This window comes from Camellia sinensis, chromosome 13 (assembly GCF_055761805.1).
Source record: "Camellia sinensis isolate YWXY chromosome 13, ASM5576180v1, whole genome shotgun sequence".
Taxonomy (NCBI): domain Eukaryota; kingdom Viridiplantae; phylum Streptophyta; class Magnoliopsida; order Ericales; family Theaceae; genus Camellia; species Camellia sinensis.
Window position 1 is genome coordinate 61,936,287 of NC_138973.1, and position 26,266 is coordinate 61,962,552.

General features: G+C 36.5%; 2 protein-coding genes across 4 annotated transcripts; both read left to right on the forward strand.

Annotated features, from left to right (window-relative positions):
- The first annotated feature begins 7,002 nt into the window (after positions 1-7,002).
- On the forward strand, positions 7,003-8,862 carry LOC114290541 (xyloglucan endotransglucosylase/hydrolase protein 2). The gene is made up of 4 exons (XM_082901050.1): positions 7,003-7,192; positions 7,700-7,800; positions 7,965-8,149; positions 8,478-8,862. Exons 1-4 carry the CDS (start codon positions 7,003-7,005, stop codon positions 8,860-8,862), a joined length of 861 nt encoding a protein of 286 aa, XP_082757176.1.
- A 2,174-nt stretch (positions 8,863-11,036) lies between these two features.
- On the forward strand, positions 11,037-22,401 carry LOC114262154 (uncharacterized). 3 transcript variants are annotated; one of them, XM_082902347.1, is made up of 12 exons: positions 11,037-11,292; positions 11,441-11,588; positions 12,171-12,266; positions 12,923-12,999; positions 14,086-14,165; positions 18,241-18,301; positions 19,640-19,707; positions 19,804-19,885; positions 20,547-20,630; positions 20,733-20,810; positions 21,546-21,665; positions 21,877-22,401. In XM_082902347.1, the coding sequence occupies exons 1-12, from the start codon at positions 11,125-11,127 to the stop codon at positions 22,051-22,053; spliced, it is 1,239 nt and encodes a 412-aa protein (XP_082758473.1). In that variant the 5' UTR covers positions 11,037-11,124; the 3' UTR covers positions 22,054-22,401. The 3 variants fall into 3 exon arrangements, with proteins under 3 accessions (XP_082758473.1, XP_082758475.1, XP_082758474.1); XM_082902348.1 differs by lacking the exon at positions 14,086-14,165 and adding an exon at positions 18,418-18,491 and having other exon boundaries at positions 11,081-11,292; positions 21,877-22,262; XM_082902349.1 differs by lacking the exon at positions 20,733-20,810 and having other exon boundaries at positions 11,052-11,292; positions 21,877-22,262.
- The last annotated feature ends 3,865 nt before the right edge of the window (positions 22,402-26,266 follow it).

The following is a 26,266-nucleotide window of genomic DNA, read 5'->3' on the forward strand; positions in this document are numbered from 1 at the left end:
GCTAAAGAAGCTGCAAATCCATCCAAGAAGCAACAAAAGTTAGAATCTTCAAGGGTAAGTGACACTTTTACCCTTTTGAACCTTTTTCTTGATCTATTTCTAAGCCCCACTTCTTTTTGGTTTCAAGCTCCGGACCTAATTGAAAAGGGCCATATTTTGAGCTCATCTTCACTTCTCATTAAGGGCTCAACCTTGTTTGAGCACTCCATAATATACTTGCTTCATTGATCATCTTGTATGTCATAGTTTTGCATGCTATTTTTGACCCATGAGAAATTTATTTTCGAGCATGTTGTAAACTGATATTAGGCTTATTTTGAGCCCCTCTTCAACATTGAGGAAGGGCTCAACCTTGTTTGGTGTCTCCATGTGTCACTTGTAGTTCAATCCCTTATTTGGCCCCATTTTTGCATAAATTGGTAGCCCTCTTTGCTTCTGTTTTTGGACCTTGGTCCGAACTGAAAGTGGTCTTATTTTGGCCTATACTTCATGTTTCATTCACACTTTTTTTCTGTTTGGTGATTATTTTATATACTTCATGTTATAGTACCTTTTGAGCCTTGTTTTGCATCACATTTTTAGCATGTTTGTATACTGATTTGAGGTCTGCCATATACTGCAAATGTTCATATTTTTGGTCCATCTTCAGTGTTGTAGAAGGAAATTTTTCAGTTTGAGTTTTGCTTATACCACTTGCTTCATTACCCCTCTTTTGGCCCCTATTCTTGCATGCTATTTTTCCCCTACCTATACTTGCTGTTTGGCCATGTTTATAACTGTGAAAGTGCATCTTTTGGGACTGTCTAGCTTCTGTCTTTGCATTACATGTCCATATTGTGCATGTTTGGCATAGCTATAGGCCATTTCGGGTGCCTAATGTTGCATTTCGGGACGTTTCCTTGCATTTCATGTCATTTCGTTTCATTTCGGGACTGTTTTCCCCCATATTTTAGTGCTGAAATTCCATTAGTATGCTTGCATATCATTTTTGCCACATTTCATCACATTTTAGCGTCGCCTCGGTTTGCGTGCCCGTGTGCACGCATTTCGAGGCACTTCATTTTCTGCCATCGGCATCTTATGTGGGTGTGGCTGAGGCCCTCTCATGTTAGTATAAGTCCATGTTGCATTTTTCATGTCATTTCATCGCATTCCGTCATTGCCTCGGTTTGCGTGCCCGTGTGCACGCATTTCGAGGCACTTCATTTTCTGCCATCGGCATCTTATGTGAGTGCGGCTGAGGCTCTCTCATGTTAGTATAAGTCCATACTTCATTTTTCATGTCATTTGCATTGCGTATGCATTGCCTCGGTTTGCGTGCCCGTGTGCACGCATTTCGAGGCACTTCATTTTCTGCCATCGGCATCTTATGTGAGTGCGGCTGAGGCTCTCTCATGTTAGTATAAGTCCATACTTCATTTTCCATGTCATTTGCATTGCGTATGCGTTGCCTCGGTTTGCGTGCCCGTGTGCACGCATTTCGAGGCACTTCAATTTCTGCCATCGGCATCTTATGTGAGTGCGGCTGAGGCTCTCTCATGTTAGTATAAGTCCATACTTCATTTTTCATGTCATTTGCATTGCGTATGCATTGCCTCGGTTTGCGTGCCCGTGTGCACGCATTTCGAGGCACTTCATTTTCACCCGCCGGCATCCTATGTGAGTGTGGCTGAGGCTCACTCATGTTGGTATAAGCCCATTTGTCATTTCCATGTCATTTCATCATATTTTACCATTGCCTCGGTTTGCGTGCCCGTGTGCACGCATTTCGAGGCACCTCATTTTCATAGCATTTACCATTGCCTCGGTTTGCGTGCCCGTGTGCACGCACTTCGAGGCATCTCATTTTCATTGCATGTACCATTGCCTCGGTTTGCGTGCCCGTGTGCACGCATTTCGAGGCATCTCATTTTCATTGCACCTATCACCGCCTCGATTTGCGTGCCCGCGTGCACGTATTTCGAGACACCTATCATCGCCTCGGTTTGCGTGCCCGCGTGCACGTATTTCGAGACACCTATCATCGCCTCGGTTTGCGTGCCCGCGTGCACACATTTTGAGACACCTATCATCGCCTCGGTTTGCGTGCCCGCGTACACGTATTTCGAGACACATATCATCGCCTCGGTTTGCGTGCCCGCGTGCATGTATTTCGAGACACATATCATCGCCTCGGTTTGCGTGCCCGCATACACGTATTTCGAGACATGTCATTTTCTCGGTTTGCGTGCCCGTGTGCACGCATTTCGAGGCATCTCATTTTCATCATATTCTGCATTTTCTCGGTTTGCGTGCCTGTGTGCACGCATTTTGAGACATCTCGATTTGTGTGCCCGTGTGCACGCATTTCGAGGCATCTCATTTTCATAGCATAGTGCATACTAGGTTGTATCTTAGACAGCATTCTGTCATTTTCTCGGTTTGCGTGCCCGTGTGTACGTATTTCGAGGCATTTCATTTCCATAGCATTGTGTATGTTAGGATTGTATCTTAGTTACATTTCATGCATATCATGCATATCGCATCGTATCCGGGATAGGAGTTAGCCCGGGCACGGGAAGCGAGGTACATTTCGTACTCCGAGTGACGAAATGTGTCTCAATTCCCCAGTCACCGACACTCCGGATTATCCATGATGGAGTTAGGTTTTAGCTGTAGTTTCATGTGCATTCATCCTATATTGAGTTGTGCATTTCGACTCCTCGGCCATCATGCCTCGGTATGCGTGATTGGTGGCACGAGGATCGAGACATGCATATATCTGTGCAAATACATTGCTATGCCCCTTTCCTGCTCTCTGTTGCAGCAAAACCAGGAATCAGCAACCTTTTGGGGCTTGGCACGCATTTCAAGAACAGGTGTAAACAGAGGCTAATTGGGGCATTCCGGTGGATTTCTGCGCAAGACAATCCGGACATGCATCATCCATCAGAAGCAAGGCAGTCCCTGGCTTGCACGCCAGTTTTATTTGCTTTCTTAGTTAATTCATTAATTAATTAGGATTCTGTAATATTCTCATATTCGGACTGTAATATTTGGACTGTAATATTCTTTTATTTGGGACTGTATATTTATTCGGACCCTCTGCGCGAGGGCCACAACTGTAATAAGTGTGTGTGTATGTTGTATGTCTTCCAACCCCACGTCTTTCTCCCTTTTATTTATCCGCTTTTGATGGTTAGATTAGGGCATATTTAAATTAGCATACAGTATGACAGCATGTTTGCATCATTCATCTGTATTGCATACACTGGGCTCGGCGCATCATACTAACTGCATCGTACTTTCAATTCCAAATTGAATATATGGTAGTTGTAACATTTCATATATCATCTTAGAATAGCCGAGCCTGCTGTAGTTTGCATTTTTGCATGTGTTGCATTAGGCATTTCTGTATACTTAGGATTCATGCATGATTTCTAATGAGTTCTGGTTCTGGCTTGGAGTACTCGGTGAGTTTTATGCTTTAGCATCCTTGCATGCGTGTGAGAGCTGCCATGAATAGCATGCTTACCATGAGGCTATGTGCTTATCTGATATATCTACCTGAATGCCTGTGGATGAAGGTTGGGTTATCTGAATTGGGATAAATCATCAAATGTTTCACCTGCGGGTAGCAAACCATTTTCAAAAACAAGCATGAAATGTTTCATTCCAATTTGGACGACCCGGTCTATATTTATATGTTGTGAGCATCGCATAGTAACCTAGGCTAATAACCGGAATAAGAACTCACAATGTTTTCAAAAATTGATATCATGGTTAGTAGAGGCCGGTCTATGATCGGGCGAGCGGGGGTGCTCACGAAGTGACCTTCCCCAATCGTACCCAAGTTCCCGAGCCGAGGCAACTTTGGTGATGACGGACACGTGGCCTTTTGGCACCGAGTCAGGGTTTCCTAAATTTCCCAAAATAAAATATTTAGGTGGCGACTCTGTATCTGGCAAAGCAGTCCATGTTTGGCACTACTTTTTCAAAAATCAGTTTCTCAAAATGATTTGCCGGATTTGGACTCTTTGGTTCAGATTAGGAACCGTGACATTTCAAGAGTCCGAGCTGTAGTGACCCCAAATGAACAGAACGGGAGCCAACCCTCCCGGGGCGTTCGGGGACGTGTTACACCTTGGTATTTTGCCGCTTCCTTTGGAGGTAGTCCCTCAAATCCTCCTTAGACCAGCCAGGAGCTCGGCTGTCAACGGATTTCAGCCTTTTTGGCGTGCTGCTTCCGGTGTCGTTCTATGTCCTCTTGGATTTCTCTTCATTCACCGTATTGAAGCAAAGTTCCTTCCCTTGAACATACCGATGTTCCCTGACATAAGTTTCCTTGGCATAAGGCGTCCTCTAGGACTCTCCTTTCATTGACTCTGCTCGCCTAGCATCTCGTGAAGGCCAATGTGAGCGTTCCTTCACTTTGTTATGCTAAAGAACTGCTTGAATTGCTTTCTGCCACCCTTTCTGGGCGCCGTTCTTGGCCACTGGAATCAACGTGTCCTTCAATGGAAATGGTGGTTGCATGACGTTGTTTTGCATCATGAAGTTAACAACCGATTGTAGGTCTGCCAATTTGTTTGTCATTCCTTTCATCTCGCCGTCCCTCCTCAAGCATCTATCTTTCCATACCTAGAGGTCACTTTCATTGTAATACTCGTCTCGGCTTGCTTTCTTCGGAGCATCTCCCTCTTAGTTGACGTCCTTCTCCCCGGGAATCTGATCCCGTGGTGTTTTATCACGATTTTCCTCTTCCATGTTAGGATCGGCATGTTTACCACTCCCATTAGGGATGTCATCCCCAATCTTCTCTTTCTGCCCGTCGTTAGCCATATATTCTTCTTACTTTCCCGCAGACGGCGCCACATTGTGGGTGTTGATTTCTGACCACACAATGAAACGGGAAACTCAACTAGAGAGCACCGTCAGAATAGATTAAGCCCGAACAACCTATCACAGAAAGATAAGAATCTGGCGGTTGGTTTGTCCACCCGGGGGCACTCCAACAATCAAGTCAGTAATCAAATATCTCTTAAAGATAGCAAACTATGCTTAACTCACAAGAAATAACTTACTACTCACAGTATATTACACGTACCTGAGACCCACGAGGGTGTCTTGCTTTTATAGCCAACACTGACATGTTCTCTGTAGAAGCCTCACTTCAGTGGACTCAGGCTCAATGCCTATCCTAGACCCTCAGCCGGATAGGGATAAACTCCCTAAAAGCTTTATCTTTATTCAGACTGAGATCCTCTCCTGTTCTAGGACTCCTACCCTTTATCTGATTATCTCAGATTCCGGTATCTCTGCAGATAACCTCGCCCTAACCACGGTCACCTCGGCGTCATGACCAAGCCACGTGGCACCGCGTCTAACACTTCGGCGTCACCTTGTCCACGTGCTATCATTCACAAAATATGTCCCCACACATGTAAAAAATAAAGAGAAAAACGAATCTTTAACTTTTTGTGTAATTGTTTAACTTTTTAATTTACAACTTTTTAACTATTATAGAGATTCCTAAATATTAATTTTTGGCATAACTTATGCAAGGTTGTATGTCCTCAAATTCGAATTTAAGTTGGGGTTGGTAGACTTTTATCATTGAATTAGTAGTTGTTGCTCTCTAACGAAAAATTATAATGGGTAATTTTGTCATAATCACGTCCATTGGTCACTTGAGTTGCTACCTCCGATCATTACGACCCCTTCCCCCCACCGCGACCCCACTTCCCTAGCCCCACCACTGCGACACCTACCAAGCCCCACACCATGTGCAAGAGAAATAGATCTAGAGATTTAAATTCTAGGATTTAGGGGAGAAGAATGAGGGGCGGCCGCAGGGGTGAGAGAGAGGTGGTGGCAAGTGGTGGTGGACTAGTGGAAATGACAGAAAACTGATGAGTGAAATGATAGATTAAAATTTTAAATTTTTTGAGTTTAATAAATAATTTTTCATAAGGATAAAATTGTAATAAAAAAGAAGGAGGTGCATGGAGAGGGAAATTTTATTTGTTTAGTACACATCATTTTTGTTGTTTGGATTAAATTTTCTAACAAAATTCATAAGCTTGGACATGAACAAAAATGAATTATTCAAATATACATTCCACAAACATGCTCGAATTACTATTTTTTGTTCGTAAATTTATGTTCAAACATTTAATTTTTGTTTAAAATTTTATATCCAAACAACATAAAACAATGTATGAGGGGTGGCTCACAAGGAATACATGCACACAAGAGAGCACAGTTTAAACAATATGGGAAGTTCATAACAACTTTCCAATTAAAAATGCTTTCATATGCCCGTATGTGCGTAAGTAGTTCCGTGTTTGAATTCATTTACTAATTCAATTTTAGTTAAGTTCAAATTAAATATGCAATTGAACAATTCTTTAAATAATCAAGCTGGAACTCCATTTGAAACGCAAATTGAAATTAAAAATCGTGTTATTATAAATATCAAAAATATTTTTTTTATCTTATTAAATTCATAGATAATGTATTTTGTATGTATGAAGATTGCTGCGTATCACTAAAATATAATATGATAGGTCTTACATATACAAATATAATTTATTGTGCACATACACATAAGATGCAAAATAAAATAGTAAAATTCATCTAATGATAAATGTCATTTCCATTTACCAAGTCAAGCTTATTTTAGCTTGAACTTAAATTTAGGCTCAAACTCACTCTGTCTCAAAAACAAAACTCAAACTAATTATGAATAACTCAATTCTCTTGCAGTCAATGCTCCTTTCTCTCTCATACGTGCACAAAAACAAGATATTCTTGAGTTAAGTAAGTTGCCGTGACAAGACAGACACAATTTTGAGGGACACTTTTTTGAGTTACTCATTGAAGAGGACACAAACTTTGGGTCACACAATCCTTGCAGGTCTTTTGTTTTGAGGGACACACTGACCCATCTTTATTATATAAGAAACAACACATGAGAGAGAAACATGGTACACCAATTCAGCAAATTTTTTTTTGCATTAGATGATGGGCTTTTTGAATCTACTGATGATTTTCCCTATATTTGGTTTAGTGGGCTTAAGGGTGGTAGTATTTGCAGGTACACATAATGTTCCAACCTATGACCATAACTACGAGGTTTTATATGGAGCTCAACATATCTTGCCATTTCATCAAGGCAGAGAAATCGGGCTCTCTCTCGATGAATCCAGTGGTCGCCTCTTATCCCACTTTTTGTCACTCGTTAAAATTATCTGATAAGTCTAACTCATTACATAGCAGTATTTCCTTATTATTGAAATTACATATCAGGTGCCATGTAAACTAAATTTACTAAATTTTTCGCTTTCCATTTATCTCATTCATAATCTCCATTTCTTTCCCCAAATATAAATTCTATCAAAAAACTGGAAAATTATAGAATACTCTAGGACTACTGAATAATCATCCAAAAAGGAAAATTATAGAATAACACATCTATTTTCAAGCTTTTCTAAGTGTACAATCACCAAAATATTCCATGTTGTAATTAAAATGTGAAGAAAAAACAAACAAGCAAACAAATAATGGAAGAGTAAAGCTCATCAACTTGTTTCAAATAGATTGTGTCTTAGTTCATAGCACATTTCGAAAGTGTATTCAAATTTTAGTTGTTAACCAAGCTATGATATATAAAGCCAAGATTTATTCTTTGTGACAATGATGTTTTGTCACCAACCAGGATCTGGAATTAAATCCAAGTTGAATTATACTTCTGGGTTCTTCCATATGAACATTAAGGTACCAGTCAATGACTCCGGAGGAGTCGTAACTGCCTTCTATGTAAGTTTACAATTACATATATATTTGTGCTCCTTGGTTCAAGGTTATCACTGACACAAAAAACAAAAACAAAAAAGGCGATCCAGTGCAAGAAACTCCTGCTAAAAAGGTGTCACTGATAACATAATGCAAATTCTTTTTTTTTTTTCCCTTTCTTTTGGCAGTTGAAATCGGAAGATAGTGAATTGGATTTTGAGTTCTTGGGCAACAGAAAAGGGAAGCCCATCGGAGTTCAGACGAACGTCTTTTTAAAAGGAAAAGGGGGTAGAGAGCAGAGGATCCATCTTTGGTTTGATCCAACTACGAACTTCCATACTTACAAAATCCTATGGAACCAACATCAAATAGTGTAAGGCAACTACCTAAACACATTCCAATTTGAAAAATAAACTTATTCCACAAACTGCTTCTCAAAGCTAGCTATTTTCAAAAGAAACAAAATCATTATATTTGAAAATTGAAAATACCCTGTTTCAATGAAACATTTTAAGTTGTCTTTTAAATATGTCTACATAAAGATGAAATTTATTTATTTATTTATTTTGATATTTTCAAACTTTCCATTATTTTTGTTTCTGAAAACACAAAAACATCGAAATTGAAAATGACATCACACTCCTTAAATCACTATCTGTTAAGTTCTAACTTATTTTGTTAATCGCATTTCCGCCCAACAGTTATTTTGTTGATGAATATCCCATTCGAGTTTTCAAGAACAACAGACGCGATGGAGTTGGCTTCCCAACACAACCAATGCAACTAATGGCAACTATATGGGACGGAGATAGTTGGGCGACGAATGGTGGAAAAACTAAAATCATTTGGGCTCATGCACCGTTTATAAGTCACTTTCGGGGCTTTGCCATTGATGGATGCCCCTATGACAGCTCTCATAGAAAATCATGCAATTCTCCGAAGTTCTGGTGGAATGAAAAGAATTACTGGCAACTGTCTCCTAACCAAGAAAGAAGGCATCAAGTCATAAAGCGCAATTATATGTACTATGATTACTGCAATGACAGAACTAAACACCCAATATATCCCCCAGAATGCCCACAGTGATAATAGCCCTTTATTTTCCTATTACATACTTAATCATCAGACAAAAAGTGCAGTTTAAAACTATTGAATTCACAATATAATATTATGTTTAATCACTTTCTATTTCTTCTAATTCTCACCCTTCTCTTGGACCATATATGTTTTTCAGAACGACTACTCGAGCCTGTCTTTCTAGTTCTAAATACACACAATATTGTGGAATTGAGCTGCACCATGTACAAAAATATGCACACAAACATTGATGAGCAGTCATCAGAATCAATGCTTCATTTGTATATTCTTCTCATTCATAGCATAAGAATCAACTGTGTCCAAATTTCATACAGTATTTCTTGAACACAACCATTTGCCACTATCTCACCATCACAACCCTTCCATCAAATTAAGTAAAGCAAAACACTACACAATAGACTTCAGAGCAAAACAGAATGTTCCTAGGCAAAATTCAAAATAAGCATTATTTGCATTGGCTCTATAATAAAAAATCACCAAAATGTATGGAAAGTTACTTCATTCAAAATAGGTCCATTAAAAGATTGCACCTCTGCAATAAATACCAATAATACAATCATGGGCCCAAAAAGAAAAGAAAAAAACAATAAAGAAAAAAAATAAGATAAGGTCATTCAAGAAAAAACTTATGCAAATGTATTGCAACTTAGGCAATGAAAACTTTAACAGAAACTTATTTTTTGACCCAAAAGAAAGAAAATTCAACAAAAGCAGCAAAATAAAATTAAAAAAACGTGTCTAACACATTGTCAAGTAAGTGAATTATGTTTGGTAAAAATCAATTTTTTATACTTAATTTTTTTTTTCTCTCATTCAAAAAGATACATAATTTTTTGTTTCAACTAACACGATTTTAAATAGGCCAAATTAATATAAAAATAATCGATAATTTAGTTAAATATATGGCGTTAGTAAAGAGAATACAACGCAATTTCAACTCATACTATATAATTTGATCATCGCAATTAGCCGGGAAAAAAGAAGAAGAAATATAGCTCATTTTCATACTATTATCCTTCATATTTCATTTTGTGAGTTGCACTCTAGGCCCTCTTCATCTCGTAAACTTCGTGATCAAGACCGTTTGTGCGAAAAATTAACTTTTCAAAATATTATAAATAAATTACATTTTATTTTATAAACAAGATGGTTTATAAACTCATAAATATCATCTATTTTAAAAAATAAAATGTAATTTTTTTTCATATATCTTGTTTGGTTTCATATATCTATTTATATCCAAAATTGACTTTTTTATTTTTTGTATTTTTTTTTTGTTTTCACTGAATTTTTTTAATATTTAAAATAATTTTTTTAGTTTTTAAATAAATCTAACATAAATACACTTAAAACATATAATATTTGTTAATTTTTTTTTAAATTCAATAACTATCAAAAATATAAAAATTCAGTACATTTTGTATTATTGTGTATTAATTAATTTTTTAAAATATTTTTTTATAAATATTTTACTTTTTAGGTATATTTAAGTTGAGTGCATCTAAAATGTAAAGAAATTTGTTTAAAATATGAGTAAATTACACTGACACCTCGTGAGGTTTGTATTTAATACATATCATCCTCTAACGTTTGAAAAATTACATTCTCACCCCTGTGATTAATAGTATCATTTTACAACCCCTGTTTCTATAAAAAGTAACAACTCTTGGTAGAAAAGTATCATTTTACAACCCCCTGTTTATATAAAAGGCAACAACTCCTAGTAGAAAAACAGATAAAACTATATTGAAAAAAAAAAAAAAAAAGCAAAGCAAAGGAAAGTATAGGAAAAAAAACATAAAAGAAATAAAACAAAGTAAGAAAAAAAGAGAGTTTATGAATTCAATGTCTTTTGATATCAACATTATTTTAATCCAAATAATTACAATGACAGTGAAATCAGTGTAATATTTCAAACGTCAGGGTGATATATATTAAACTCAAACCTCAGGAGGAGTAAGTGTAATTGATCTTTAAAATATTATAAAAAAAAAATCAATTTTTTAAAAATTTGAGTTCAAAAATTAAAACCAAACAATATGATATTAAATAAAATTAATTTTTTACACAATATATTTTTATTATTAAATTGAGAAGATGAACGGTTGGGATCATTCCTAAATGAAATATGAGAGGAAGCCGTTTAAGAAAAGAACAGAAGCAAGGAGTCGTGGACAAGGCAGCGACTCTTCAATAAAACCATCGGAGTCCTCTCTAGTAGAGAGAGAGAGAGAGAGTAGAGAGAGATCAATGGCGGGCGTATCTCTCAAGTGTGGCGACTGTGGAACCCTCCTGAGATCAGTGAAGGAAGCTCAAGAACACGCAGAGCTCACCAAGCACTCCAACTTCTTCGAATCCATCGAGCCCGTTCTCAACCTCCTCTGCTCCTCCTGCCTCAAACCCTGCCGCTCCAAAACCGTGACCACAATCCCAATTCACACACATATACGCGCGCGCACACACACACACATGCACATATATGCATATATGTGATTTTGATTTCTGGGTTTTGATTCGTTTTGCAAATTTTTTTTTTTTTTTTTTTTTTTTTTTTGGGCTTGTGTAGGAGAGTGATTTGCACACGAAGAGGACTGGGCACCACGAATTTGTGGACAGGACGTTGGAGACCGTGAAGCCAATAAGTTTGGATGTTCAGAAGGGTTGCAAAGGGGGTGTGGAGATGGAAGAGTCTAGTAGTAGTAATAAGCATGAAGGTTCTGTTTTGTGTGTGATTGATTGTGCTTTATGTGTTGTATTTGACAATGTGGTTATCAATTTTATGATTTTTTTTTAATATGTGTGATTTGAGGAATGTGAATTTTGCAAAATTTTAGTTAATGAGTGGAATTTAAGCTATTGTTTAATGAAATATTCGCTAAGTTAATAAAGATATGTAGAGGGTATGTCTCGTAAGTGACAATGTGTTAATTTTGGATTTTGGGTAGGGCTGGAAACAAGCCGACTAGTGCAATGTTGAAAGAGTTTTTGACTAACACGTGTCAAGCTCGAATAGCTAAGTTTTTTTAAAATAGAATTTTTTTGAACAAAGTCAACATTTTTTTTTATATATAATGAGCCAAATTTATATTTAAAAACAGAGAATTATTAAAACTTAAAAGGCGTAGATAGACAAAGAAGCTATGCAACCAACAACAAAACTAATCCAATATCCTCCAAACCATTATGTTTACTGTAATGTATTGATATTAATTTGTTGGATTTGGTGAGTGGGAGGTGCACATTTTCATTTTCAGAACATGTGGTTATCTGACTATCTTCTATTTGTTCTCCATTAGAAATGGTTGTTCCAGAAGTTGACCAGAAGTTGCTTGAGGAACTTGAAGGAATGGGATTTCCTAAGGCAAGGGCGACCAGGGCACTTCATTACTCTGGTGAGGGCATTTGGAAGTTTATCTTCTTTATTGAATTATTGTTTACAGTGAATTTTCTGAGAAGTGACAACTGGCTTTTTATCTTTTATTTTTTGAACACTTGGCTAAAATTGTGTTGGTTCAGGGCTGTATCAGTATGACTAAAGAACAATTTAAGCTTTTAAAAAGTTTTGCAGCCTGAGCTAATTGGGTATAGAATTATGGGGTTAGGTGCACCATGAAAACCTTGAGGTGCAGCAGTTATCTTTTCCATTGGGCTGATGTGATATTCTTTATTTTATGAAGTCAAATTATTTGTTTCTCAATTGGGCAAAAAATGCCTTTGCGTAACTGATGGTTGTTTAGTGCCATCTTCTATTTTGTATGGCCATTGTATCATATTAGGTAGTGAAGGGCTAATGATTTTTCTTTTCATGTTTAGTTTTTATTTGTCTTATTTTTCTCAAATTTCTTGTTTTTTATTGATTGCATCTTTTTTTCCTGCTTCAATTGAATGAGATAAATTGTTTCTGCACTGTATGAAATTTTTATATAATTGCAGTTTGGATGATCTGTAAGTACCTTTGCCAGTTGGGTCTTTTGTGAGTGTTGCTTGTCATATTGTGTTAGTATTATGTGAATTTTATTTTTAACCTACTTGCTTCAAACTTTTCCAGGTAATGTTGGCCTTGAGGATGCTGTGAATTGGGCAGTTGAACATGAAAATGATGCAGATATAGATCAGATGCTGAAGGTTTGATTTTTTTTGTTCAGTCTTCAGACACATCTTAACATATTCATCTACCTGCTTCATTCTTATTTTACCTTTTTACTTTTGGATTAATCAAAATAAGATTGATGTCCAAGCATGTTACTACATGGCATTTTTGTGTACTTTGTTTATTTAAAAATTCTGTTATGTGCATGTATGATATATAAGAATTTAAGCTTATGATGTTATTGAGAAAATAATGATGCTAACGGTTTGGGGAACTTTGGAAGGCTTGTAGAGCAATTGAACTTGGTAATCCTTGTGAGTTGAAATCATCCACACCACAATAAGTATGGCGGCAGCGGTGGCAAAGTAAAAAATCTGCAAATTCATAACCGGTTGATCCTATGGCAATAGAGTATTGTGGGCTTTGATACCAAATTGATGAGCAGAGGAATACAGGGGAGGAGAAAAAGAAATGCAACAGGACAAGAATATGAAGGAGGAGAGAGAGTTGCAGAGAGAGGGAGATGAAATGATATTCTGAAATTCTACAAATAACCAAGCCTGGAATCCAGTAAATCAAACCTATTATTGACGGGGAAACCCGGAAAGGAAATAAATCTCTATCAAATTATGCCTAGAAATAGGGAAATTACAAAATTAAAGCCCTAATTAATCAACAATTTATTTTGAAATTCAGCATTTCGTTTACGTCTAGAAACATTTATAACTCCCTGATCATGATTCCCACCACCACTTCTTATCTATCATTTGTTGGCCATCCTACATTTGTGACATGATTGCAACTTTGGTATGTTTTTTTGCACAGCTGCTCATTTTCATTTGGATATTGTGGTTGTTGATCTGGCTTGCTTGAATAGCTGCTGTTTGGTTCTGAACCTTACACTAAATTCCTTTATATGTTCTGTGTTTGAAGTGCATCCTTGTGACATTGTGTTTTAGTTTTCATTCCTCTTCTCCCAATTTATCGCTTTAGTGTTTCGTGGGAATTGTTTTTGTGCATGCATTATTGATGTGACATCTTTGGAAAAAAAAACTGAGTGTATGCCCGAGTAAAATATAGCTTTGCAAAGATTTGACTATCACTTGCCTAATTCTGCCTAGGTACCTTTCAACACCAAAACTGAGGCTCCCAAGCCTTCTCTTACTCCTGAAGAAACAAAGATGAAAGCACAGGAACTAAAGTAATGCTTATTTTGCCCTTGTTATCTGTGCTCTTTAATGACCTTGAGATGCAAACTTATTCCGAAGCTTCATTCCATGATGTCTTAAGCATTTTCCATGCGAAATTCTAAATTCTCTCATTTTCTTGTTGGTATGTGTTAGTATATTATTATATGTTAGTGTATATCAGCTGTTAGTAGGGTATATTTCCTTTCCTTTTACTTTACTTTATTAGTGCCACTTTCGGCTCCTCTCCTATATAGAGGAGTTCAACTGAACCTTTGTAATATTAACATAGATACAATTATTCCCTCTCTCTGTATTTCTCTCTCTATCAATTTATCTAACATGGTATCAGAGCTATAAGATTTAGGCCCGTATTTTATTTTCTCACCGGCGGGCAGCCGGCCGGCAACCTTGCCTTCGCTGCCCGCTGGAATTTTAGAAACAGAGGATGAACCAGAGGGTGAAACCAAGCCATGCTCTGTCTCTGTTTTCCCTCAACAACAAGACCAAAAAAAAAAAAAAAAAAAAATCAGAGAAACCCAACCTCTCCCTTCTTCTTCTCAGATCAGATCTCAGCCAAATTCCTCCAATGGCGACATCAACCCCACGCGAAGCGAGCGTCTACATGGCCAAGCTGGCCGAGCAAGCCGAGCGCTACGAAGAAATGGTGGAATTCATGGAAAAAGTCTCCTCCACCGTCGTCGAATCCGAGGAGCTCACGGTGGAGGAGCGCAACCTACTCTCCGTCGCCTACAAGAACGTGATCGGCGCTCGTCGTGCTTCGTGGCGGATCATCTCCTCGATCGAGCAGAAGTAAGCTCTCCATCTGAGGAGTCACAGCTGCGAGTCTTGTTCCTACTTTTCCCGGCCAAATCTCCGATCAGCGACTCAGCATCGATCGTGAGCGTAGATCCAGCGTCACGACTTTCCTGCATCTGGATTGAAGGAAACCTTTTCAACTGCTCTACCACTGGAAGTAGCTATGCAACCCACTGGAGTTAGAGACACCCAACTCCGTGACAACAATAGTCAGAAAGTCCACCCTCAACCCATGGAAGAGGCAACAAATCAGAATCCAGAAGCAGTGGAAACTGTAATATCAAAGATTTTTACAAACATCTCTTCCCTGAAATCGGCCTACATACAGCTCCAAACTGCTCATACTCCTTATGACCCTGATAAAATCCAAGCTGCTGATAAACTCGTAATTTCGGAACTTGGGACTTACCTGGCCTGGCACAGATTGGGGAGAGAGCGTGGTTGGGGAGAGAGAGTGGTAGTGGTATTTTTTTTTTTGTGCCAAGGGACAGAAATCATCACATTCCTTAACTTTTTTCTTTTATTTTGTCCTCCACTTTACACCTCACAGACCCATGCATCACAGCCAAACACACGGCAGCAGCAACCCAGCACACACTCCACACACCCGACAAACACACAACACACACACACGGTTTAGAGAGGGAGGAGACCACACACACTACACAACTGGCACACACATGACCACACACACTACACAACTGGCATACACATGCATTTTATGATGAAAATATTTTTTTTTAATCAATCCACTCCCTCTCTCTGGTCCTTTTTTTTTTATCCCCTAGCCCACTTTCATCATATCCAGACCCACCTTTCATCCCCCTAGGGTATATATAATATATATATATATATTAACAATCGCAGAAATCATCATTCATCCTTTTGTCCCCTCATCCACTTGTATATTATTTTATTATACATATATTTTATTATTTTAATATTTTAAAATATATTAGTGTCATCTCTCCACCCAATCACTGAGCCATACTTCCGTAGGCACTCCTCATTTCACCAATCATATATCTTTTTTTTATCACAAAAAAAAAAAAAAAAAAAAAAATCAAACATTCTCACCACTTGATTTTTTCTGCATGTCCTTCCTACCATCCGGGTTTGCACAACACATTTGTTTTATTCATATCAGGGATCAACCCCGATCACACTTTTACACCCAAAAAAAAAAAAAAAAAAACAAAAAAAAAAAAAAAAAAACAAAACAAAAGAAAACAACCACGTCCACAGGCGGGATTTTTCTTCTCTACTCTACCGCCGGTCTCTTCTTCTTGCCTCCGTCCTGGGCGGCCCTTGCCGGTGTTGCCTCTGTGTTTCCCACTCCACTGGGCATGATCACTACTCCCTGCTCCTCCACTGCAGCATATGGCGGCCCTCCAAATCGGAACATCACGGTGGCCTTCCGCTTCAGCTCCTTGTTTTCCGCCTTTAGCACACTTATCTCTGCTCGCGCATCCTTATACATGCGTTGGAGCAGAGCCAGCTGGGAGTTTAACTGCTGCACCTCATTTGCCCTACTCTGCAGCCGGTTCGACAAGTTTGTCACCGCAGTCATGGTTTCCACACATGACTTCAATGTATACTGATTGGCTTCCACATCCGACTGCACTGCCATTCTTTGCTCCACAGACCGCATCGGAAAGTTCAACGGAGCAAACCCTGGGGCGCTTGGTTGAGGTTCAGGGGCCACCGCACCCGTTATCTCTCTTGTTGACTCGTTGAGGTCGGGAAAGAGAGTGAGCAGACCACGGGACGACGAAGCCATTTTCTGGGCAACAGAGTGTTACAGAGTCTCTCTCTCAGAAACGGCAGAATTTTTCAGAGGATTTCGCAGGTTTTTTGCCTCTGACTCGGCCTTAGGCTCCGTCTTGGTTAAATAGCCGAGGCAGCCACGCGCATCGCGCGCCTCTTGACGCCCGACAAACTGGCACGCCTTTTCATGGCACATCTTTTGATAAAGTGGGCACGCCTTTTGAGGGCACGACTTTTGAGGGCTCGATATATATCTACATGTATATTTTTTGGGCAGCCTATCTACACACTCATACAGTGTCTTCTACACCGGGCAGCTTTATCAATCCCTTTTCAAACTCAAATAGGTTTCTCTCTTCACACCTATTTAAGTTTGAGGGGGGGTTATACATATATCATGGTGAGCATGGTTACACACCATGGGAACCACTCAAGCCACCCCATGGCGCACTCCCTAAGTCGCCTCCTTGGTGCACCACCACAAGCTGCTACAACGGTCCGACATGACCCCGTAAACTGTCCCGACATTGATTCCGGTCAGCTTTTACAACGGTCCGACATGACCCCGTAAACTGTCCCGACATTGATTCCGGTCAGCTTTTACAACGGTCCGGCATGACCCCGTAAACTGTCCCGACATTGATTCCGGTCAGCTTCTACATCGGTCCGACATGACCCCGTAAACTGTCCCGACATTTATTCTGGTTAGCTTCTACAACAACGGTCTGACACGACCACACAGTGTCTGCTACATCGGTCCAGCATGACCTCGTAAACTGTCCTGCTACAACGGTCCGACACGACCATACCATGTCTTCAACAACGATTTGACACAACCATACCGTGTCTCCTATCCTATTTTATTTTATTTATCAGTTTACTTTCCTGTTTTGTTAGTCTCTCCAAACTCAAGTTGGTTAGTACCTATCCTCCTTGAGTTTGAGGGGGGCTGTTAGTATATTATTATATGTTAGTGTATATCAGCTGTTAGTAGGGTATATTTCCTTTCCTTTTACTTTACTTTATTAGTGCCACTTTCGGCTCCTCTCCTATATAGAGGAGTTCAACTGAACCTTTGTAATATTAACATAGATACAATTATTCCCTCTCTCTGTATTTCTCTCTCTATCAATTTATCTAACAGTATGGTTTGCATCATGGGGTTAGGTAAAAGTCTACTTGTAATAACTAATAAGATTGATTTAACGTTAATGATGTATTGGTTGGGTTCTCATTGGCTTTCTTTAGCAGCTATGGATACTTGGTTGTCTCCACGGAGAAACATTTCCTGAAATTTCTTCATTTATGTCTTTAGAGCCAGAAACTTTTTCTGCCTTTTTTTTTTTCCACCCCCTTTAGGGCCAAAAACTTAATTCTAGACAAATTTAAACTTGGGTACATACATGAGACCATTTTTAAAAAAAATAAAAAATAAATTTACTATGATTGTCCTTTTTACTATTGCTTCTGTTTCTAATGTTATTAATCTTTTCAATGCTTAAGGGAGCAAGCTCGCAAGAAGAAAGAAGAGGAAGAGAAGCGAATGGAAAGAGAGAGGGAGAAGGTGATTCTTAATTTACTCGAGGATATGCCTTCTTGTCATATTGACTTTGTATTTTGTAGTACCATTTTTCAGCTATGAACTTATTGTGTCATATTATTATTGTTCTGTGTTACCAGAAAACACTGATACCCTAGCGAATTACGTATTGCTACACACATTTCGAAACATGGTACTCTTCCGTTCCAAAATGGTAAATTTAGTGATCCGAAGTGATCCCAAATTTTTTTTCCAATATATTTCCTTAAATGTTACCTTAGGAGGAATAAAAATTAAATATAATGAACTAAAATCTAAGGCGACTTAAGTTTTGACAAGACAAAAACATAAAAAATGGAAACATATATGTATATATATATATATATATATATATTTTAGATGCCTAATAGTTAAAAGAAAATTACTCAAGAAATACCTTAAATTCTTAAAGTGTAATACATACAAGTCTACCCCTATCGTACCACATTTTAAAACATGTTTCATTCCACGTTCCAGGTAACATAGGTTCGGATTGGTTAAATAATAAACAAATTGGAGTTAAAGTGAATTTTGTATGACTGAAGATATTATTACTATGTATTTTTTGTGATTAAATGATATTCTAGAAAATGTTTCATCTGTTAAAGATAATTAATAACATCTGTATCTAATGTATACTGTGTTGTTTGCATTTATTATCATTCCATAGTTAAGAGATGTGTCTATTACAAAGCTTTCATTTTTTGTGTAAAATAAACTTTTGTGAATCTTCTTTTTCCCTTGTAGATTTTATAGGCAAATTCTTGTCAGTTCATATAAGGTTCACCCCTTTTGGCGGTTTCTTTAATATGATTTTCTTTACTTATCAAATATATATATTTCTCAAAGCATCTGCTTTGAAGCTTGTGAGCTTTTTTGAGCATCAGGATCCTACCAACAACCCCCCTCTCTTACCTTCGAACAAGAATAGATTTTAAGATTGTATATTGTTGTTTTGGAAATTGTTCAGACTTCAAACAAACATAGAAATAATACTTCTTAAACTGTTGGGAGTTCGTTATCTATGGAGACAATGGCTACGATTTATTTTTTGTTTGATGTTTTCTTCTTTGTTTGCCCATATTTGTTTTCCTCCATACTACGAATTCAGTGTTAACGATGTATTTTACTTTTATTTGTGTGATGGTCCAAGATCATTATGTATTGGAAAGCTCTTCTTAGGTCAATTTCTATTTTCAAGTCTCTTTCATATCAATGATCTAGATATATGATGCACGATCCTGAATTTCTGATTTTCTATCTGGCCACTGTAATTCCATTCTCTTATGTTTTTTTAATCATGGTTTTCTTTTTTCTCTTTAGGAGAGGATTCGGGTGGGCAAAGAACTTCTTGATGCGAAGCGAATTGAGGAAGAAAATGAAAGAAAACGGTGGGGTTTATTCATAACATTTGTTTCTTCTGTTTTTGGTGCTACATGGTTATTTTATCTCATTGTATTACAAAACAATGTGTTCTGCTTTCACAGTGTGGTGGCCTCGCGGAAAGCTGAGAAAGAGGAAGAGAAAAGAGCTAGGGAGAAAATTCGACAAAAATTGGAAGAGGATAAGGTCCTGATAGTGTCTTGTTGTTCTGTTTTATATGCTAATACAAATACTCAAAATTAGCATGGTGGATTGATAATTCATTATTTACAGTAGAGCACTTTATTTGTGATTCAACTTAGATTTTATCGAGGGGTCTGATGGTGAAAATCTTAAAAAGTATATTTCAACCAATATATATAAGGAAAGGATATGTGCTGAGAATTGCTCAGACATGTAAGAAGATTTAGTTTGAAACGTCTAGTAACCAGAAAACGAACAATAATAGAAAACAATCACCATGTGTGAAGTCAATGTTTGGCTATGGTTGTAAAATAAAGTGTTTCCACCATGAGAGCTATATGTGAGAATTAGGCTAGCAAGCCATGGACCAAACATTGATGAAATAAGGAATATGGTGAAAGTTGGAACATTTGGACAGGCACATATGGGAGGGAGAACCTTCTGAGTAGGCTAATGAAGATAGAAAGGAAGAGGGAGTGAGTGGAAATCGTCAAGCGGTGCCTTGCATTCTTCCAAGTCTTCCTTTGTTTAAGGCATGAAACAAATGGTTGTATCAGGAACAAGATATCCCTTTGTAATTTCTTGAAGCTACTTGAAAATTATTACGTGATTATAAATTATCATAATTTTTGTTTTTATTTTAAAAAAGCTATATATTTCACAGGCAGAAAGAAGGAGAAAGCTTGGATTGTCACCAGAAGATCCTGTTGCTGCAAAACCTTCGGCACCTGCTGTGGAGGAAAAGAAGGTTCGAATTCATCTGAATGAAAGTATAAATATCAGTCTCTGGTAATCTGTGGAATCTAATCAAAATTTGAGTTAAAAACATTTCTTCATATAAAAATTGCAGAGCTTAGTGCCAGTCAGGCCTGCCACGAAGGCAGAACAAATGAGAGAGTGCCTACGTTCTCTCAAGCAGAACCATAAGGTAATTAGTGATTGCTGCATGCACTGAGGACTTGTGTAGTTTGTTATCTAAGGAGAAGAATGTGTGAATATAGGTTGCTTCTGTATTAACCACCTCCTCCCCATCTCCAACAGAAAAAAAACAAGGAAACACAAATGCGATAAAATCTTTGTTACGTGAATTCTTATAAATTTGTGAAGTACTCATCAGACACTTGACACTTGAGTAAGGATATGATATATATACGTTCAATATGAACCCAACAAGCATGTATAAGTAGTGAGTTCGCTATATAATTATGCAAAAAAAAGAGCATTTTATTCATAAAATGCTATATTTTGGTTTGTATACATTATTTTACCATTAAAAAATAAGTTATTGAGAAATATGAAGTCTAGCCATGTCTTAGGCAAATACTAGCCCGTGACACTTGTACCCAAGTGGATGTAATGTAGGGTAAAAACATAAAGAGAAGGAACAAGAAAAATGGATTTGCTGAAAAAAAGGAAAAATATTCATGTTTCTCCTCGATGAGTTGGATTTGATTTTGTTTGTCCTTGGAATAAAGTTCCATCTTCATTCTTTCATAAATGAAAGGCTTGTGTGTCCCAAAAATGATGCTTCCTTTGGCTTCAGAAATTGAAATGTAGAGTTTTGAATCCTTTTAACTAGTATCAGAACAATATTACAATCCGGTGAATTTAATGAGTTTCATTGCTCAGTAACATCCATTTCATTTGTTTTCTGTGGTACTAGGACAATGAGGCCAAAGTAAAGATGGCATTTAATACTCTTCTGACTTATGCAAGGAATGTTGCAACAAATACCAATGAGGAGAAATTCCGAAAAATTAGAGTCAGTAATGCCACCTTCCAGGTACGAATTTCCGTCAGATACTTTTCCAAAGCCATGTGTTAGTTAGAACAGAAGTCAATATTGCAAACCAATAATTGGTTCCTTCTTTCATGATTGGTGGACTTTGTTATTGAATTTTTTAGATTTATGTAATTAATCAACATTCAGGATGGGTCTTATATATAACCATCAAATAAATATCTGTGATAACAAACCACTTTGTGTTTAACAGGCTAGAGTTGGTGCGTTGAAAGGTGGCATCAAGTTTCTTGAGTTGTGTGGGTTTAAGAAAATTGATGGCGGTGAGTTCTTGTTTCTACCCAGAGACAAAGTTGATATGGCAGTGCTGAACTCAGCTGGCACTGAACTGAATAGTGCAATAAACAATCCCTTCTTTGGTGTTCTCTAATCCCATACTTCTTAGGTTGAAAACACACACTGTAGAGAAGATGGTTGTTTTAAATACCTCCTTATAATTCAATTGGAACGCACTGGGAATTTCTTGTTTTGGTGTAATTACAAGAAATTAGGGTCGTTTATAACTTCATATGTGGATGGAAATGGGGAAAAGCTATTATGAACTTATATTGGAGCAAGGATCTCTCTCTCTCTCCCCTATGGTCTTTGCATTAGTTTATATATTTGCCAGATGTAGTGGATGATTTGTCTGGTGGTTGTTAAGCTTCTTCCATAATTCTCTGTTTTTTGAGTTTCTGGGTTGGAATTAAGACTCCAAATGGACCAAGTTCTTCATGAACATGCTCAGTTCATTTAAGGCTTGTTCTATATATAAACAAGTTTGAGCTAAAATTTTGATTCAACAAAGCTTGTTTCACTAAGTGAAGATTTCTGTAAAATTTCATGACAAATGGTCTTTTGTTTTTGATGTGAAATTGTAATAATCAATTGGAATGCACTTCATTTCCTATATGAAGTTCAAAGAATCTAACTAAATCTATCAAGAAAATTGTAATCAAAGAAGAAAGGAAAAAATGGCAACACAAATGGAAAAAAAAAAAAAAAAAATCCAGCATTTTCTCTCTTTGATTCAAGACGGGGTGTATCAAAAGTCTTCAAAATGAAAACAAAAAAAACTGCGAATTCAAGTGCCTGATGTTTTTGAGCAATGCTGAACTTATTTTGGGATCAATCCCGCTAGGTAGCTCAAATCGTTCAAGGCTCGAATGGCTCGAGGTGCCAAAACAACACTTTCTTTTTCTTTTCTTTTTTTTGCTTTTTTTTTGTTTTTTTTCTTCCTCTGACTTCTGCTATCTATTCTTTGTCTGTTTTTTTTTTTTTTTCTCTTTTCTTCTTCCATAACTCATAATCAAAAAAAAGAGAAAGGAGAGGAAAAATCCAAAAAAATAAAAATAAACAAGATTTGTGTATACACAGACAGATATGCTCTATCACCCCTCTGTTTCTTCTCTTCTTCTTCTTCTTCTTCTTCTATATTTTTTGCTCCACCACCACATCACCCAAAATCAAAATCCACAGATCGGGGAACAGAGAGAGAGAGAGAGAGAGAGAGAGAAAGAGATACACAAAACAGAAAAAGAGAGATATACAAATCTATACAGATTTGTGTATACACACAAATCTATACAGAGAGAGAGAGAGAGATACACATAAACAAATCTATACAGATCTGTGTATACACACAGAGGATGGCAGCGCTGGTGATGAGTGGAGCTCTCTCTCTCTCTGTGTGTTCCCCCTTTCACTTCTCTCTTCCTCACTCTTTCTCTCTCTTTTCCTCCATTCCTCTGTTTCAGAGATAAAAGAGGAAAAAAATAAAAAAACAAATCCGAAACAACGTCGTTTTTTAATTCGGGCCACTCGAGTCTCGAAAATTTTGAGTTCTGAGGCATTTTTCTTTTGCGATTCACCTTTTTTTTTTTTTTTTTTTGTAGGGAAAATTTGAGCTTCGCCCTATAATTTTATTGAGGGGAAATGTGCTGCAACTTTATTAATGCAATTTCAAGTGTAGAATGTCATGAGATGGTATAACTCAGTGAGTTCGAGATCAAATTATTAGGGATTAATTTGTTCAAAGAAATTATCTAGCATTCAAATAAAACAAAGAAAAAAATGACTTTGAATTTTTGGAAATGATTAGATAATTGAGAAAAGTTAACTAAACAATAAATTAAGATGACAAAAATAAAAAGGTACTAAGGCATCAACAATCCTCCGCTAATACTTTTTTTAAAATATTTTATATTCAATTTGTATAACTCAATTGAGACAAACACAAAGGGTATTCTCAATCGGAAGATAAAAATAATTATTTTATGTAAAAATAAATTTTAAGAGATTGATTATTTTGATTGAATGATTACACCATAAAAATTTAGTTATTTGACAAACACAAAAGGTATTCTTAATCGGAAGATAAAAACGATTATTTTAAGTAAAAATAAATTTTAAGAAATTGATTATTTTGACCGAATGATTATACCGTAAAAATCTAGTTATTTGATTCGTAGACAATATTAAGTTTCTACCGTATCCGGAGTTTATAATAAAATAAGAGATTATACAAAACAAAAACTATTCCATGAAATTCTAATAATTTAATTCGCAGAGTATTATAAGCATATACCGTGTCGAAGTTAACGGTAAATCAAAGAATTATATAGAATAATTATTTTTTAAAATAAATAAACTAATCAATCAAAATAATTTAATATTAAAAATCATAAATAAATTATAAATATTTATATAAAAAAAAACGATTGAAGTTTTACACCAATTTAAAAAAAAAAAAAAAACTTAAAACACCATAGAAATAAATTAAAACAATATGTAAAGTTTTCTCGGAATGTTCCCTCGTTCAGCTCTTATCTATCTATTTAATGGTTCAAGGTAGGGGGTAATTCTTCTCCAGGATGAGATCATTCTTCCAATGAACTTCTTGCCTTTCATCACTCAACCAATTAGATTAGGGAAATTCTAATATATATATATATATATATATATATATATATTTAAAAAGGTTTATTATATATATTTTTAATTATGCTATTTTTTCTTTAGTTATGATTAATTTTTTTAATTATGACATTATTTTAGTTATAATTCATGAATTTTTCAATTATGACTCGTGTTATATTTAGTTATAATATTTTTTTTTATTTATGACTCAAAAAATTTAAATTATATTATTATTTTTTTAATTATAAGATGCATATGGTACACATATTTTCAAGAATTTTCACAATCATCCCAGAATATAAACCCGTGATATTTTATAATATTGTAATTAACGGATAAAGTAAATCTGTGAGGTATTGTACTGAGTAATTAAGAAACAAAATGATAATAATAATAATTAATTAAAAAATACCGACACATACACCATGATATTCCCATTAGATTAACATCATGCCACCATTCATCCAATAACCTTTGAAACCATAGCATCCAACAAATAGAATCCAATTCACTCTGTTTGGTTTTTGTTTTACATTTATATATTTTTTATCTTTACTGAATTTTTTTAATTTTTAGGCGTACCTAACATAAATATATTTAAAAAATATAATATTTATAATTTTTTTTAAAAAAAAATCACTAAATACCAAAAATATAAAATAAATAACAAAAATTCAGTATATTTTTTGTATTTTTGTGTATCTATTAATTTTTTAAAATATTTTTTTACAAATATTTTACTATTTAAATACATCTACCTCTCCTAAGGTTTCTCTTGAACACGCCACTCGAGGTGGGAGAGGAGGGCTTCAACTTCCAGCCACCTCTCTCCTCCCTTCTATCCCTCTTTTCCTTTCATTTTCCTTGCCCTGTTTGGATCAATAAACTTTGGGAGCCTACTCTTCTCATCTTTTCCCTCCATGTGAGGTGCTTTCCCCTCTTGGTGTAATCTTTACTCTTCATCTCCTTTCTTCTTCTTTCTGACTTCCTCAACCAGGGCCTCACCGGATCTGTCAAATTGTGCTCTACGATCCTTCTCATCCAAATCCATCGAATTCGCCACTTTCCTCCATCCCGCTGGTATGGATCTACTCCGAGGGACGGAACCAGGATTTCATTATCGGAGGAGCCAAAAGAAAATAATTTTTGTCACCATATACACAAAACATACATGTACATATAATATTATATAATTAAATTACATATACATAAAAAAAATTTAAATACCATAGAAGAAATTTCTAATAAGATGAAGAAGTTTTTTTTTGGTGTAAAATAGAAAAAGAATTCAAAATGAATGAAGAATGACATATATATATTTTTTTATACTAGGGGCCATTTTATGTATAAAATGATATATATATTTTCAAAATTCAATGGCAAACAATAATTTTCAGAAATAGGGGGGCTATGGCCCCCTATAGTCTTCTCCTAGTTCCGTCCCTGATCTACTCCAAATCTACCACGGATCTGGTTTGAGGTTGTGTTTGTGGTTTTTTGTTTTTGTTTGTATTTTGAGTCCATCATGATCTATCCTCTGCTTGCAATACGAGCACAAGCACAAGCACATGTTGTGCTAGGGGTGGGTGCGGGTCGGTTGCGGCCACAGAACCTCCAATCTGTCATCCATTCGCCAGATTGGCGGATTGGAGAAAATCAATCCACATCCATCCGCCAATCCGGCG